We start from the raw sequence: 18,032 nt of genomic DNA, 5'->3' as shown, positions 1-18,032 counted from the left end.
CCGTCGTACTACTTCTCGGTGTTTTTGTACATCATTGTCCGTAAAGATAAGTAAATCGTCTAAATAGATAACTACAAGGCCTTCGTCAATCAGTTCTTTGAAAAGTTCGTTCATCATGGTTTGGAACGTGGAAGGGGAATTGCTAAGTCCGAAGTACATGACCATTGGTTCGAACGCCCCTCGTGGCGTTTGGAACGCTGCCTTCCACTGGTCTCCTTCTTTTATTCGTACGTTGTTATACCCCCATCGGAGGTCCATTTTGGTAAATAAGCGAGCCTTAGATACTTTGTCTACTAGTTGCGAAATCAGAGGTAATGGGTATGCATTTTTCACAGTGTATTTGTTTAGGTATCGGTAGTCCTGTACCAATCGTTTTTTTCCATCCTTTTTTTGCACGAAGAATACTGGTGAGGTTTGTGGGGATTTGGAGGGTCTAATGTACCCCTTTTTTAGGTTGCCGTCGAGAAAGTCGTTGAGTTCTTGTTGCTCGATTGGCGATAGTGGGTACACCTTTGAGGCCTTTGGTACAAAGTCCGGCGTAAGCTCGATCGCGTGGTCCCATGGTCTTGCCGCCGGCATCCTTTCTGAGTCCCGTTTTCGAAATACTTTCATGAAATCATGATAGTAGTTTGGCACCATTTCTTCTTCGGTTTTTTCCTTTTTGCTTTCTATTTTCTCCCGATCGTGCTCAATGACATAGTCGTATTTTCCTACTGCTTTCAGATGCATTTCCTCCTCCTTATCTTCCGTTTCCACCTGCATGTGTTTTTTCCACATTCGGTTAATGTACATTCGGGCTACCGACTCGTGATATTGGTTGGTTAAGTCGTCCAGGCCCCGTAAATAACCACTTCTCAGCCTATTCCACTGTCTCACTCCTGCCACTGATATGTTCCTCGGTTCCATTTTCCGCACTTCCTTCACTTCTTCCTCGTCTTCCTCGGTTTCTACCTCCCCTGGGTACGGTTCGTCCTGCAAGTCTTCTGCTTCCTTGTTCATTCTCCTCTTGCACTCTCTTGGGCATCTGGTCATTACCACGTCCCCTGTTTTCCAGTTTACTTCTGGGTTATGTCGTCTGAGCCAGGTGAGACCTATGATGACGTCTACGTTCCCTAGGTTGGTTACGTAGAACGTGGCCCATTCCGCGTGTCCTTTGAAACCCATTCTTAGTTCTACCTTTTCTTCTACCCTTCCCGCGTTGTTGGGGGTGCCGTCTGCGTTTCTTATGATTGCGGGTCTAGTCAGTTTCTTGGTTTTCAGCCCGTGCTTTCTGACGTATTCGCGATCAATGAACGAGTCTGAGGCGCCACAGTCCAACATTGATTTGGGGTCGAGAGTTTTAAGGGTATCTAGAGAAGTAATGGTGATCTTTATGGGGACGTAATTTTTTTCATTGCCTGTTCGGTACAAGTACTCTTCCTTGGTTTTGTTTTGCGTCTTAGTTTCCGTCTCGTTGTTTGTAGTAGTTGAATCCTTATTATAAATAGCTACTGGTACATCGGATTCTACTAGCGATGAGTCCGGCTCCTGGGTGAGTACGGAGAAAGAATTCTTGGAGCTCAGGTCGACGCTTCCTGAGTTCCTTCGGAAAAACCCTGACGAGTCAGTTCTTCTCGCCAGTATTGCAATTGTTCGTCATAATTCATGGCCCTAATGTCCAACCTTCTTTGACAGTTCCGGGCGATATGTCCCAGTCCTCCGCACTTAAAGCACTTGACCGGGGTCCTCTGTGTTCTATCTACGTCCATTGCGTTTGGATCCTTCGGACGTGATTGCTGGTTCTGTTGTGGGGCCGGTTGCTGCTGCCCTTGTCCCCTCCCTTGCCATTGGCCTTGCTTTTGGCCTTGCTGCTTCTGCTGGGACTGTCCCTGTTGTCGTCCCTGTCCATGTCCCTTGGCATAGGACTGCGCTTCACGCCACTGCCTGTCAAACCGGATTGCCTCTTCGCTCCATGCCTGGTAGTCTGCGGGGAGCGGGTGGAGGCTATAAAGCCGGTTCAACAGTCCGGGGTTCATTCCTCGTTTGAATAATTCCACCAATGCTACGTCGTTGTAGCCGGTATCCGCCCATAGCGCTTCGAACTTCATCACGTACTCTTCGGCTGGTTCGTTGCCCTGCCTGAGGGCGGATAGAGTGGAGATAGCCGTTTCCCTGGGGTTTGGGTCTCCGAACATTCTTTCCAGTTCGTCAGAGAACCTTCGGAAGTCAGAGACCACGGGATCGTATCCTCCCTGGTCCCGCCAGTTGAGTGCTCGGTTGATGACCTCGTTTTTCCAGTTATCGACCTTCCGTCCCTGGATGAACGAGAGGGCGTATAAAACTTTGGTGTTTTCGTTGGTGAACTGCCACTGATTAACCGCGATGTACATCCGGATGCTTCTGAGGAACGAATGGCATTTGGCACGTTCGCCGTCGAATATTTCGGGTTTGGCCAGCTTAGGGCCTACTGGTCGTGCGGGTTCGGCAGGTTGGGGAATCGGGGCAGGAGCGGGAACGGGAGCTGGTGCTGGGGCTGTTGGTGGCGGACGGGTTCGTACGTATTGGGCTAGTTGTTCGTATCGAGCTTCCATCTGTAAGGGGACACTCCTATTTTCTCTCCTTTCCTTCATTCCATGGACTCTTACCTACATTCCCTTCATTCCCCTTCATTCCTTTTTGCTCCCTTTCCTTTCCACTTCCTTTCCACCCACTCCTTTCGCATCCGAGCCGCGTCCGGTGACTCCGGAGTCTTCCCGCACTTCGGACACTTCGGACTCGCTCGGACTCGTCTCGGACACTTCGGACTCGCTCGGACACTTCGGACTCGCTCGGACACTTCGGACTCGCTCGGACACTTCGGACTCGCTCGGACTCATCTATACTCTTCGGGGCTCGTCCGGGTTACCTCTATCCTTTTCCCCCACTTCATTACTCTTCGCCCTTACTTCCCCAAGTCGCTGGCACGACTCCTGTGCATTTACCCTCCACTTCATTATCACATGTTTCCTTGTACCTTGTGATATTTGTTCGGACTTGTGGCTGGTGTACTGTACAGTTATCCTGCATTCCTCTCACGCTACTACAGTATATACTTCGCTTCCTAGCATGGAGAATCCTTATCCTGTTCTCTTTGGATTCTCCCTCTGCTAGGTGAGCAGCCCTCTCATGTATTGTAGTTAGCCTTATTCACTATCTTTGGATTCTCCCTCTGCTAGGCCTGCGCTGTCGGCCATCTTGAGGTTGCCCTTACAGCAGAACAGGATCTCCCATCCTGGCACCAGAGCCCTACGGAAAACGTCCTGCGCCACTCCGGACTCGTTCTCGACGTCTCTCCGGTTTTGCGGACATTCCGGACGCTCTCCTGCTACTCCCACCCACCTCTGAGGACCCAAGGAACTCCATCCCTCGCTCCCCTGACGACTCCGAAATGCCGGGCGCTTCCAGCCAGATCCCGCCATCCGAGCCAGTCGCTTCAGGACCGGACTCCGAGACTTTGCAGACCTTGTGGGCTCAGACGTACGAACACCAAACCCAAATCAGCTCCATCCAGGATACACTTGCCCGAATCGAAGGACTCCTCTTAACACCCCGTCCGACTACTCCGAAAACGACTCCGGACTCCGAGCTGAGGGGCACCGAAGCCTCCCAGCACGCCCCGAGTCGATCCGAAAACACCCCACGTTCCCGCCTGAAGCCCGCCTCTCCCCCGATCTTCGACGGAAACCGCAAGGATGGTCGCGCGTTCTACAATGCGTGCTCCATCTACTTCCAGCTCTGTCCGGACCACTTCCCGACCGAGCAGGCCAAAATCCTCTGGTGTCTCTCCTTCTTCCAGAAGGATCGAGCTAAGGAGTACGCGGACATGGTGCTCCGGAGTCCGAAGGATCCATACTTTGCGTCCTGGGCCGCCTTCGCAACCGAGTTCCGGACTCGCTTCCTTCCGGATCGGGAACGCGAAGCCGCCATGCTAAAACTGGAGTCCACCCGGTACCACCAAGGGCGTCGGACTTTCCAGGAGTACCTCGACGAGTTCCGGGACCTTGTAGACCAGTCCGGATACACTGAGGGCTCCAACATCACGATGAAGTTCCGCCGCGGATTGGACTCCATCATCCAGAGCCGTGTTGCCGAGTCCGCAGACTGTCCGGACGAGGATGACTTCGAGGAATGGTACAAGGCAGCACAGCGGGTTGCTGACAACCGTGCTGCTAACCAATCCTTCCACTTTGGCGTGCACTCCGGATCCCTCGTCCGACCAACAGCCGGCTCCGGAGTCGCTCGGACTCCTGCGGGTGTACTCCCCACGCCTCGGACTCAGCTCCCACCCTTGCAACCCCGTTTCCAACCTCCGCCTCCTCCAAAGGCTCTCTCACCCGGTGTCCCAATGGATGTCGACCACACCCGCTCCCGACCTGCCACCTCACAGCTCTGCTACCGATGCGGCAAGCCCGGTCACATGTCTCGCGAGTGCCCACTCCGGTACGACGTCCGGTTCATGACCACCGAGGAGCGGATGTCCGCCATTGAAGATCTCTTGACCGCGGCCGACGTTGTAGAAAGTACGGGGACTTCGGAAGGAATAGACGATGAGGGAACGGCCCCGGTTGAGGAATCGGACACAGCGGATTTTGTCCGGACCAACGAGTGATCAGTGCGACCTCGTTGGTAAATAACCGATTTGCTTGTCTTAGCGTAGACGAAATAGACGATTCCAATCACTCCGATGATTCGTCCGACGCTAAGCAGACGACTCCGGTTACAATCCGCACACTCCGAAGGTTTCGCCCGCAGTGGGAACGGCGGCTACCCAGTAGCTATAAGATCTCCGCGCTGCCCGGCAAGCTTTCGCTAGATATACCCGTTGAAGTGCAGAGCACGGATACACAACACCGATGCACGCTGCAGGCCCTGGTGGACTGCGGAGCCACCGGAGTCTTTATGCATCCGCGCTTTGCTGATGCCCATGGTTTCACCCGACGCAAGCTGTCCGCTCCGATTCCGGTCTTCAACGTTGACGGATCACCAAACGAGAACGGATCTATCTCCGAAGTCGTGGACCTTGTACTCCGGTTCAAGGATCACACGGAACGGATGCTTTTCGCAGTCACTAACATCGGACGGCAGGACATCATCCTCGGATACACCTGGCTTCGGAAGCACAACCCCGAGATTGACTGGCAGACAAAGGAGGTGACCATGAGCCGCTGTCCGTCCGGATGCGACACCTGTCGGAAGGAGTTCCGCCATGACAAGCTGACCCGACGCAAGGAGTCCGTACGACTCCGGGAGTGTCGTACGGGTCCGATGCCAAGGGTTGAGGAACTGCACTCGGACGATCTCCCAGAGCTTCAGGACTGCGAGGATGATGATGAGGACGATGAGGCCACAACTCCGGACGACTCCGGACTTGAGAGGGGTGACCGTATCTTCGTGGCTATTCCTCCTCCGACTCCGGAGTACCTTCGGAGTCTTCAGGAAGAACATATCCGGGCTTCGGAGACAGTCTCGCAGCGCCTTGCATTGGCTTTCCAGCGCAACAAACCCCAAGATCCTCGGAACAGCGCAGTCCCGGACTTCCTCCAGGAATTCGAGGACGTCTTTGCAAAGGAGTCCTTTGATGAACTGCCCATGCCGCGTCCGTGGGACCATGCCATTGAGCTACTGGACGGAGCGGAACCGACCTCTACCAAGTGCTACCCGCTGTCCCCGGCGGAGCAGAAACAGCTGGACGAATTCCTGGAAGAAAATCTCCGGACTGGTCGGATCCGCCCCAGCAAGTCGCCCATGGCTGCCCCAGTGTTCTTTGTCAAGAAGAAGGACGGATCGCTCCGCTTGGTCCAGGATTACCGGAAGCTCAACAACATGACGGTCAAGAATCGGTACCCACTTCCGCTCATCTCGGACTTGGTGGACAAACTCCGGAATGCTCGCTACTTCTCCAAGCTTGACGTCCGGTGGGGCTTCAACAATGTCCGGATCAAGGAGGGTGACGAGTGGAAGGCCGCATTTCGGACTACGCGCGGACTCTTCGAACCGTTGGTAATGTTCTTCGGACTGACAAATAGCCCATCCACCTTCCAGACCATGATGAACGACCTCTTCCGGGAGCTCATTACGGAAGGTGTGGTCATTATCTATCTGGATGACATTCTGATCTACACCAAGACGCGCAAAGAGCATCGCCGGGTCCTCAGGCGTGTCCTAGAGATCCTCCAGCGGAACAAGCTCTTCCTCCGAGCGGACAAGTGCGATTTCGAGCAGACCAAGGTGGAGTATCTCGGAGTCGTCATCTCTGAGGGTAAGATCGAGATGGACCCCGTGAAGGTCTCCGGAGTTGCGGACTGGCCGACCCCTCGGACTCGGACTGAACTCCAATCCTTCCTTGGGTTCGTCAACTTCTACCGCCGCTTCATCAAGGACTACTCGCATATCGCCCGGCCTCTCTTCGACCTCACTTGCGCAAAGGAATGGCAGTGGAACGACTCCGCTCAATCCGCATTTCTTCGGATCAAAGAGCTGATCACTTCGGAACCTGTTCTTGTCTTTCCGAAGGAGGATCGGCCGTACCGGGTTGAAGCGGACTCGTCGGACTACGCTACGGGTGCGGTCTTGTCGCAGCTGGATCCGGATGATGGTAAATGGCATCCTGTCGCATTCTACTCTAAAAGTCTACAGGCTGCGGAGCGGAACTACGAAATACACGACAAGGAGATGCTTTCAATCATCCGGGCGCTCGAAGAATGGCGGCACTACCTTGAAGGCGCAGAGACTCCGTTCGAGATCTGGACGGACCACAAGAACCTGGAGTACTTCATCAAGGCCCAGAAACTCAACCGCCGTCAAGCCCGCTGGTCGCTATACCTCTCCCGCTTCGACTTCACTCTCCAGCATCGTCCGGGTCGGACTATGGGTAAACCGGACGCTCTCTCGCGACGCTCGGATCACTCAGATGGTAAGGACGACAACAAGGATGTAGTGATGCTCAAGCCATCCTACTTTGCTGTCCGTGCCACGGGTGTCACTCTTGAAGGGGAGGAGAAGGATATCCTCACGGCTATCCGGACTGGAGTGCGAGATGCGAAGTTCGAAGACGCAGTGGCAAAGGCGGCAGAGGAGCTGAAGAAGACCCAGGGCAGTCGCAAGACAGTCCGAAGTGCGGAATGGTCCCAATCGGACGGACTCCTCATGTTCCGGGGTAAGATCTACGTTCCGGACTCACCGGATTTGCGTCGGACTATTGTAGCTCAGCACCACGACACCAAGGTCACAGGACACGCCGGCAGATGGAAGACCCTAGAGCTCGTTTCGCGCAGCTACTGGTGGCCCAACATGTCCCGGTACGTCGGATCCTACACCCGCCATTGCGACCTCTGTCTCCGGACGAAGGCCCAAAGGCATCCGCCCATGGGTGAACTTCATCCGCTTCCCATTCCGGATGAACGCTGGGATCGTCTGAGTGTCGACTTCATCGTCGAGCTTCCGGAGTCCGATGGATTTGACGCTGTCATGAACGTGGTCGACTCCGTAAGCAAACGTGCCCACTTCATTCCGACTCACACCACAGTGTCTGCCCTTGGATCCGCAAACTTGTACCTGCAGAACGTCTGGAAGCTGCACGGACTCCCTCGGTCCGTTGTGTCCGACCGGGGTCCGCAATTCGTCGCAGAGTTCACCCGAGAAGTCTACCGGATGCTCGGAATCAAGCTGGCTGCCTCCACTGCGTACCACCCTCAGTCCGACGGACAGACGGAACGGACCAACCAGGAACTCGAGTCCTATCTCCGGATCTTCGTCGGAGAGCGTCAGGATGACTGGGCTCGCCTCCTACCTATGGCGGAGTTCGCGTACAACAACCGGGTCCATGCGTCCACTCAGCAGTCACCCTTCCTCCTGGATACCGGCCGTCATCCTCGTCTCGGGTTCGAACCTCATCAGCCACCGTCTCGGATGGAGTCCGCAAACGAGTTCGTAGACCGGATGAAATCCGCAGTCGATGAGGCTCAGTCCGCATTGGTCAAGGCTCAGGACGACATGAAGCGCTACTATGATCAGCGTCGGACTCCTGCTCCGGAGTACCAACCGGGTGACAAGGTCTGGCTGGACTCGTCGGACATCAACCTTGCCCGACCCTCCCGGAAACTCGGACACGCACGACTTGGTCCTTACAAGGTCGTCCGGAAGGTTGGCAAGGCAGCGTACCGGCTCCAGCTCCCTCCGGGCTTATCCCGTCTCCATCCCGTCTTCCCCGTGGTCAAACTCTCTCCCTTCGTTCCGGACCCCATCCCGGGTAGATGCCCTGTCGCTCCGCCACCTCCGCAGCTCGTTGACGGAGAAGAGGAGCATGAGGTAGAAGAGGTCCGGAATAGCAGACGGTTCGGTCGGGTCCTGAAGTATCTGGTGCGCTGGCGAGGCTATGGTATCGAGCACGACTCCTGGGAGCCCGCGAGCAACCTCCAGCATGCCGCCCAGAAGGTCAAGGACTTCCATGATCGTCACCCGGACGCAGTACGTGTACTCCGGACGAGTCCGATGAATCCGACGACTGCTCTACCTCTCCGGATGACTCCTGCGGCACTGGACCAGTCCTGGGAGCGTTGGCGCAGTCGGAAGGCTCCGGGCTCCGCGCAGTCGTACTTCGACATCTTCTCGCAGCAATCCGGAGTTTCGGGGTTGGTGAATTCATGGCGCGGCAGGCAGGAATCTTCGCGTCGGGTCGCCGCAACCTTGAAGGGGGGGTGATGTAAGGGGACACTCCTATTTTCTCTCCTTTCCTTCATTCCATGGACTCTTACCTACATTCCCTTCATTCCCCTTCATTCCTTTTTGCTCCCTTTCCTTTCCACTTCCTTTCCACCCACTCCTTTCGCATCCGAGCCGCGTCCGGTGACTCCGGAGTCTTCCCGCACTTCGGACACTTCGGACTCGCTCGGACTCGTCTCGGACACTTCGGACTCGCTCGGACACTTCGGACTCGCTCGGACACTTCGGACTCGCTCGGACACTTCGGACTCGCTCGGACACTTCGGACTCGCTCGGACACTTCGGACTCGCTCGGACTCATCTATACTCTTCGGGGCTCGTCCGGGTTACCTCTATCCTTTTCCCCCACTTCATTACTCTTCGCCCTTACTTCCCCAAGTCGCTGGCACGACTCCTGTGCATTTACCCTCCACTTCATTATCACATGTTTCCTTGTACCTTGTGATATTTGTTCGGACTTGTGGCTGGTGTACTGTACAGTTATCCTGCATTCCTCTCACGCTACTACAGTATATACTTCGCTTCCTAGCATGGAGAATCCTTATCCTGTTCTCTTTGGATTCTCCCTCTGCTAGGTGAGCAGCCCTCTCATGTATTGTAGTTAGCCTTATTCACTATCTTTGGATTCTCCCTCTGCTAGGCCTGCGCTGTCGGCCATCTTGAGGTTGCCCTTACACCATCTGAGCCAGCCGGTCCATCATCATCATCATCATTTCTTGTGTCGATGGTTGTGGGGGTGGTGCGGGTTGGTCTGAAGGGCCGGGCATGTTCTGGTCTCCAATGTTCTCGAAGCTCGATCCGCTGGAGTGGGACATGGTGGGGTTGTTGGTAAGGTACCCTGTCAATTGACGTTGAACTTCAAACTAGTGCACGCCGGCACCTGAGCGGACAACATAAATGAGGAAGGAGTTCTTCGGCTTGGCTAAATGCGAAGCTTCACACCGTCTTGCTGAACCGACGAGGTAGAGCCTTCTTTCTTACTCAGCACCTCGCGCGCTGACCCCTCTCCGAGGATTAGTGATCAGTCGGCGCCTTTAGATTCACTCGGAGGGTCGTCTCGACGTTACCCCGCTGGAGTATTGAATCTGCGGTTCGAATTGGGTGGGAAACTATAAGGGTATGAAACAAACAATCAAAGCCTAACGGGCTTATCGGCGGAAATTGGAAAGAAGTAAGGCGGTAGATGAAATGAGGAAGAGAAACGTATCCTGTCTTGAGGTCGAGAGGTCGGTCTTCGCAGTTAGACGCTGCAGAGTAGGATGGATGAGAATGTAGAGCGTAGGAGGGACGTTGGAGGGATAGCTCGTTCTTCTGTTAGGGCGACACTAGTCAAAGACTAACGTGGCTCCTACAAGAATACTAAAACCAAAAGAATAGATGAAGTAGCTTAGTTGACTTAGTTCTCACTATTACTAGTGGAAATCCCAAGAGAACGAGCTAGCGTTCTTGGGGATGTTATTGGTACTTAAATACTGAACTACATGCGTAATCCTCATGTACTATTACACGCCTACTGCAGCCGTCTTTCCATGGAACGCGCACCGATTCCACGAGGAGCTTGGTAATGTACTGCGGACATGTGTTATACGCGAGGATCTTACTAAGGTACCATAATGTGAATTAGTAATAGGCGTGTCTTGCGCGTTTAGATAAGATATCGAAAAAGATAACATTCGGAACAAACCGGACCATAACATGATGCATGCACAGATGACTGGTTGAAGATAAATAGAGCCTGGCAACCAGGGTGTGCCGTCTCGAAGATCTGCATTGCTCGTTTGACTTGAGCAAGGAGCTGCTCATGGTCCCACCAAGCGTCGCCGTTTGTACCGGGATATACAGTGACTCAAAAAACCCTTTCTATGTTGGTCACTTTTGCACAAAACACTGAATAACGGAGGAACTACTGAAAATGGTAGCTCAGGGTCAGTGTAGCGTTTGTAGTGCCCCTTCTCAGCTAAATGACAAATCTTGACTCAAGTCAATTGGATAAGTCTAGAATATTCTACAGAATTTCTAATCAAGGGATGCATTGAAAGGGTTTTTTGAGTGTGGTTCCTGAATGCCTTGTTCCTGGCTATTACTCATCATAAAGTCTCAGTATCATCAGGATGACACATATGATGTCATCTATTACTCATCCAGGCACAACCGGCACTATATATAAGCTCTGTCAGTTGTTCATCTTCCCTACAACAATGAAGTCCATTCCCAACTCTCTTCGCACCGATATCACCTCTGCCCTTCTTAATACCAGCCATTCTCAGGCCAAGATTGCTCTCAAGTTGGGTTGTAGTGCAGCTACTGTCTCTAGGGTAGCTTGCCAGGTAATCCCTAACAAGGAAAACCTGGTGGGTGGACGTCCTAAGAAGCTCACTATGGCTGATGAGAGGGCAATCATCAGCCAAATCAACTCTGGAAAAGCTGAGAATGCTGTTCAGGTCACCAAAAACTTGAGCAAAGTCCTCAGTGACCCTGTCTCCACACAAACTGTGCGCAATGTCCTTAAGAAAAACGATATGAAGGCTGTGGTGAAGAAGAAAAAACCCTTTCTATCGGTCAAACATCGGAAAGCACGTCTTGCTTGGGCTTTGAAGTACAGGAATTGGACAGTGGAGGACTTCAAGAGGGTATTGTGGTCAGATGAAACTAAAATCAACAGATTTGGGTCAGATGGTAGGAAATGGGTGTGGAAACAGAAGGGGGCACCTTTGCAGGATCGGGAGGTTGAAGGAACTGTCAAGCATGGGGGTGGAAATATTATGGTCTGGGGGGTGATGGGATGGAATGGGGTGGGGAGAATGGTTGAGGTTGAGGGGAGGATGGATGCCCAGCAATATGTGGACATTCTAGCTGATGGTCTCCTTCCCACCATTGAGGAGTGTGACATTCCTGCAGAGGATGTGATCTTTCAGCAGGATAATGACCCCAAGCACACCTCAAAATTGGCACAGAAGTGGTTTGAGGATCAAGGGATTGTGGTCATGGACTGGCCTGCCCAGTCTCCTGATATTAATCCCATTGAACACCTCTGGGAGCACATCAAACACCAACTCAACACCTACAGTACACCATCTAGAGGAGTACATGAATTATGGGAGAGGGTTGCAGAGGTATGGGATGGGATTGATGTGGAGGTATGCCAGAACCTTATATCAAGCCTTCCCAGGAGGATTGAGGCTGTTATCAAGGCCAAAGGGGGAAATACCAAGTATTAGATAGTACACTCAAAAAACCCTTTCAATGCATCACTTGATTAGAAGTTCTGTAGAATATTCTAGACTTATCCGATTGACTTGAATCAAGGTTTGTCACTTAGCTGAGAAGGGGCACTACAAACGCTACACTGACCCTGAGCTACCATTTTCAGTAGTTCCCCTGCTATTTAGTGTTTTGTGCAAAAGTGACCAACATAGAAAGGGTTTTTTGAGTCACTGTAGGTGTTGAGTTGGCGTTTGATGTGCTCCCAGAGGTGTTCAATGGGATTAATATCAGGAGACTGGGCAGGCCAGTCCATGACCACAATCCCTTGATCCTCAAACCACTTCTGAGCCAATTTTGAGGTGTGCTTGGGGTCGTTATCCTGCTGAAAGATCACATCCTCTGCAGGAATGTCACACTCCTCAATGGTGGGAAGGAGACCATCAGCTAGAATGTCCACATATTGCTGGGCATCCATCCTCCCCTCAACCTCAACCATTCTCCCCACCCCATTCCATCCCATCACCCCCCAGACCATAATATTTCCACCCCCATGCTTGACAGTTCCTTCAACCTCCCGATCCTGCAAAGGTGCCCCCTTCTGTTTCCACACCCATTTCCTACCATCTGACCCAAATCTGTTGATTTTAGTTTCATCTGACCACAATACCCTCTTGAAGTCCTCCACTGTCCAATTCCTGTACTTCAAAGCCCAAGCAAGACGTGCTTTCCGATGTTTGACCGATAGAAAGGGTTTTTTCTTCTTCACCACAGCCTTCATATCGTTTTTCTTAAGGACATTGCGCACAGTTTGTGTGGAGACAGGGTCACTGAGGACTTTGCTCAAGTTTTTGGTGACCTGAACAGCATTCTCAGCTTTTCCAGAGTTGATTTGGCTGATGATTGCCCTCTCATCAGCCATAGTGAGCTTCTTAGGACGTCCACCCACCAGGTTTTCCTTGTTAGGGATTACCTGGCAAGCTACCCTAGAGACAGTAGCTGCACTACAACCCAACTTGAGAGCAATCTTGGCCTGAGAATGGCTGGTATTAAGAAGGGCAGAGGTGATATCGGTGCGAAGAGAGTTGGGAATGGACTTCATTGTTGTAGGGAAGATGAACAACTGACAGAGCTTATATATAGTGCCGGTTGTGCCTGGATGAGTAATAGATGACATCATATGTGTCATCCTGATGATACTGAGACTTTATGATGAGTAATAGCCAGGAACAAGGCATTCAGGAACCACACTCAAAAAACCCTTTCAATGCATCCCTTGATTAGAAATTCTGTAGAATATTCTAGACTTATCCAATTGACTTGAGTCAAGATTTGTCATTTAGCTGAGAAGGGGCACTACAAACACTACACTGACCCTGAGCTACCATTTTCAGTAGTTCCTCCGTTATTCAGTGTTTTGTGCAAAAGTGACCAACATAGAAAGGGTTTTTTGAGTCACTGTATAATTTGACGTGCATCCTCAATGATCTCGCCATTGGCATTGAATAGAACTAGACGGCCGGATACTTCTGTAACGAAGTCAGATACATGAATGAGCCAGCCACGCCCCTTCTTGCGCAACACATTCTCGCCTTCCCGAAGCCTGCAGACAATTTGTAAGTCTCTTACACTTTTGTCGTTCAATATACTTACCATAATGAGGGTGCATACTCATTAGCGTGAAACGTTGACTCGTCTTGAAACAACGCAATCAGTTCCTTCTCACCAGGTGCAAGAACTGGTGGGACAGCAATTAACTGTCCATTCTCGAGTTTATATTTTGTCATGCGAGCCTCAAATTTAGCCATGGCCGGAAGGAAGACTTTGTCTCGATACTCCTTGACATCGTCACGTTCATGGCCATCCATATAAACACCTTTCCGAACTGTCGTCCGTCGATAACCCAGTTTAACAAGCCATCGTCGAGCTGTTCTCTCACACAGGGGCTTCTTTGTCGTGACATGCAGGGCAGGAAGAATTTCCTCATTCAACGCTTCTTGGAACAGGCGAGGAGTGATGGATCCCACCTTCTGGGACGCAAGCCAATCGTGTGCCGCCGTCTTGACACCCTCATCGAGCAGAATGGTGCGAGCCTTTCTTTCTCCCCCCCTCTTCTCCTCTGGAAGCCGTCCCAACTGCTGATAATGCCTTGCCAGCACACGGAGCTGTCTCGCAAACCAGTGTCCTTCGCCCTCATGCCATGCGCCGGCCACATGTTTGCTTGCCTCCACCCACCCCATGCCCTTCAGTCGGAGATTGCTGAAGCAACGGAGCGCAATCAACTGGTTGATTTTGGACAACGGTAAGTCTTTTCGCTTCAGATCCTTGTTGATGCTCTCTTGCAGTTCCTTCCACCCAGGACAATGGTCATAACATGCTGGACTGCGCCACGTAGTCTCTTCCAGCTCCTCGTCAATGTTCCATTCGCCAGCGGAGCTGGCATCATCAGCGCAGCAGGTGTCAGGAGAGTTGGACGGCTCGGGTGCTGGTTCGTTGGTAGGTTCGTGTTGCTCTTCAACGTTGTCTGAATCACCATCACTGTATGGACCTTGCAGTTCACAATGGATGTCACCTGGTTCGGGGGTGGATGACACTGTTGTTGGCTCGGATACTGGGTCCGGGCGACAGGCATGGTGCACTGTCCGCGTGAAGCCATATACATCGAGGCTTTTTTGTCTCTGTATGTGCTTCCGATACCGCGACCGGGTCCGCTCAGACTTGCTTGCAACATCTGGGCCATTCTTATAATGCTTGGGACGTGCTAGACTCTTAAAGGTGAGTTACTGCGCTCATTGAGTTGAAGCATCACTACTCACGTCTTTTCATCTCCTGCCTCTTCTTCTTAAGACGCCGCATTCGTTCTGGCACCCAATCTTCATCCCTTGGGTTGTCTCCACACTCGACCGCCAATGCAATCAACCGACTGCAAAATTCTTCGTCATCCATATCTTCCTCCCACTCAGAATCAAATCCCTCCTCGTCGGCATCAATCTCGCTCTCGTCAGAACCATTAGATATCACGTCGTCCTGTTCGGAACCATAGTCGCCTTCACTTTCGCTGTCATTCACCCTTTCGGCTTCTATTGGCACATTGTCGGGCTCCGGATCACTGGTAATGGCTGGGGTGAAGGGTTCTTGAGTAGCTGGTTGCGCATCGTTTGATACTGTCTCTCCTCTTTGGCCGCGGAGGCCACTTATGTTCCGATTTACTGCTTTGCGGCGACGTTTACCTGCCATCTTCGACGAAAAGTAATATTTTTTTTTAGCGCCAACCAACGTACCAATTGATGCGCCCTTTCGGCTGTGGTATCCACCAACGAAAAGGAGTTGATTTCTGATTTTTTCGGGATTTTATTGGCCTTTTTTGGGGATCCGCCAAAATTTTCCGAGTTTGATTCTCAAAACCTTGAAAACGGAAAATCCTATCGTACAAATCTATTCATTTGGTCCATAATATGATGTCTTTACACTCTATGGGGGATATGGATGCATTTGGCAGCACATGGAACTGATGACGAAAAGTTGCTGTGTTTGATTGTCCGCGACTGTAGTTTATCTACATGAACTCGCAGGATGCTGTGCCGCCTTGGTAGTCACAAATTCCAATCATGGACACCGATTCCCATCCACGGTGCGCAATTTTCTTCATAATGGCCAATATCCATATCGACGCCATCCCGACAACGACCTGCTTGTCGTCCAGTTCAGCATCTCGGCTCGTCACAACCGTCGTCTGACGGGCGTCTCTTAACAGATGTTTCACCGCACAGAACAACATACTCTCGCCAAAGTCTGCTCGTCGCTTGATGAACAACAAGCAAGCGGTAAGCGAGGTGTTTGGTTTTGGATGCGGCGGCGCCCTGGCTAGCGGAAGCGTTTTGATCTTGTACCTGAGCGAGTGTATTTTCTCGTCGTGGAACGCGTTCTCCACCTCGCCGACGCCGAAGTGTGCTTGGAGAGCACCTTCACAATCGCAGCGATTAACATTATGGCGTGAACTGGCTCAGTATACATTATACAGGAATTATTTTCGAACACAGACACATGTACACCAACTTCGCTGGGTGGCACTTCGCGTTTGTGCCAGGCTTGACGTGTATGTCCTATCCAACGACAAGTAATAGTGGCAATCGTTCATAGCAGGGGCCGCGTCACCAGAACCGGATGCTGATGGGTTCCTTCCCATCCACCAACCGCCGGTGGACGATATTGCTCGTAAAGGAAGACCACTACATTCCGACAGCATATCAGCAATCACATAGATTATAGATTTAACTCCACTCACCCCATTCCCAATGAACACCGCGGCCCGCCTCGCGATATCCATATCGACCGCCATCCCGACGACCGCCTGCTCATCGTTGAGCGCGAGATCGCGGCTTGTCACGACCGTCGACCACCCGTCGTTCTTCAACAGGCGTTTCATCGCGTCGAGCCATTCCCCTTCTTCGTTCGTCAGCAGATACATCACATCCAGCTGGGTGCCATGCGTCTGCGTCGAGTGCCTGGCAAGGTCTTCGCGTGCCCGACGTGCTTTCCACACTATATCCTCAGAGGAGGGTAAACATCGCTCGAGGTACACGGCGGTGTTCTCGGGCGTGTTGGAGCCCCACGACCCGCCTGGAGGAGGGGTAAACTTGTCAGGCAGGAACGGCAGGAGGTTCCAACTGTAAAACGTCGAATTCCACCGCGCCAACTCCAGACACGCGCCCTTGAAGTCGCCGCGCCGTATGTGCATGGCCATCATCCGGTCATACGAATCACCACCCCCGAACAGATGCTCGTTCCTGGCGACGGCAGAATTAACGAGCGGCGAGGTGGCGAGCAAGCGCGACGTCGGCGATTTGGAGAACGAGTCCCACAGCGACAGTATACGTTCGCTGCCCCACAGGTATAGGTCGAACGTCTGGGGGTATGACTCCGCGGGCCAGGGCGCCGCCTCAATCTCGATGCACCGCTCCGGGGCGCTCAGGAGGAGGCGTTGCCAAGTCTCGAAGATGACAATCCCGGAGGCTTCGTTGATAGCGGGCTTGATGTCCTTTGTGTTGATGAGCCGGCGCTCCGACGGCGGGCACACTTTGTCGAAGTACTTCTCGGTGACGGAGCGGGGCATGTGTGATGAGTCGGTGTCCCAGGGCCCGCCTGCTGTTGGACCAGCGATCAGCGCGCTGAGAGGCGTGTGCGGCCAGCGGCGGAAGCGATCGAAGGTCATGAACGGGATGGCCCAGGGATAATATTCGGGTTTCCAGACATAATCTTGGAATACATACGCGCGCTCCGACGCGTATGCAAGGTGTGCATTCATTAGTCTACATGGCCATTAATTGGATCCTCGTTCCGTATAAAACACGACTCACATTTCGTTCAACGCGTTATTCCATCCCAGCCTCGTTACTTGATTTGAGAATTTTATGTATCTCCCCGTTTTGCCCTCAGGATATGGTAGACTCGTATTATGCTGGGGCAGGCTTTCTTGCCATCGCCACTGCTCCTTGAACCTCGGGGGCGACCCTGCTCGTTTGTCTTTCGGAAACAGCTCCCGTCGATAGAAGAAAAGGCCATTTGGTTGAACAAACACCCAGAAGAGGACTATGGCAATGAGGATGGAGAGCAGGAGTCTCCTAGGGCGTCGCAGAGCAGGCGGGGCGAGCTCCTTCGTCGACGTCGGTCGCCAACGAGGCAGCATAGTGAAGAATGCACCTGAAACGGTTCAAGTCCGCAGTTTGCTGCTAGAAGGTCCCTTGTGCCTTCGCCGGTTCTCCGATGGGTGTCATTAGTATTACCTTTGACGCTGGTGCAAACAGCGTACCCCATTTCGCCTGTTGCGACACCTGCAGGTGCCGAAGATGACCATGCTTGGGCTTAGGCTCTTGGCAACGATATACTTCCATGTTCGTAGCCGAAACTTGCTTCGAGGACTACCTTCGCTTGAACTTGCCCCACCGGGCGCAGTGCTTCGATGTTGATAACTAAACATCAAGATCATGGTGCTAGACGACTGCGCAGTAATTAAACGCCTAAGCCTTGCACTCCCACAAGCCCCCTTAGTTGCCAGTGAGTCCAAGCAGGAACGCAACAAAGGGATATAATCC

General features: G+C 52.5%; 1 protein-coding gene across 1 annotated transcript; it reads right to left on the bottom strand.

Moving 5' to 3' along the window:
* Positions 1 to 16,091: 16,091 nt before the first annotated feature.
* On the bottom strand, positions 16,092 to 17,626 carry PC9H_000600 (uncharacterized protein; the record flags this gene model as incomplete). The annotated part of the gene is made up of 3 exons (XM_036770255.1): positions 16,092 to 16,169; positions 16,226 to 17,249; positions 17,298 to 17,626. 3 exons carry the CDS (start codon positions 17,624 to 17,626, stop codon positions 16,092 to 16,094), a joined length of 1,431 nt encoding a protein of 476 aa, XP_036636100.1.
* Between the last annotated feature and the right edge of the window lie 406 nt (positions 17,627 to 18,032).

Source organism: Pleurotus ostreatus, assembly GCF_014466165.1.
Source record: "Pleurotus ostreatus strain PC9 chromosome Unknown scaffold_1, whole genome shotgun sequence".
Taxonomy (NCBI): domain Eukaryota; kingdom Fungi; phylum Basidiomycota; class Agaricomycetes; order Agaricales; family Pleurotaceae; genus Pleurotus; species Pleurotus ostreatus.
Note: the sequence above shows the minus strand (reverse complement) of the source record. Positions and strands in the feature narration are given on the sequence as shown.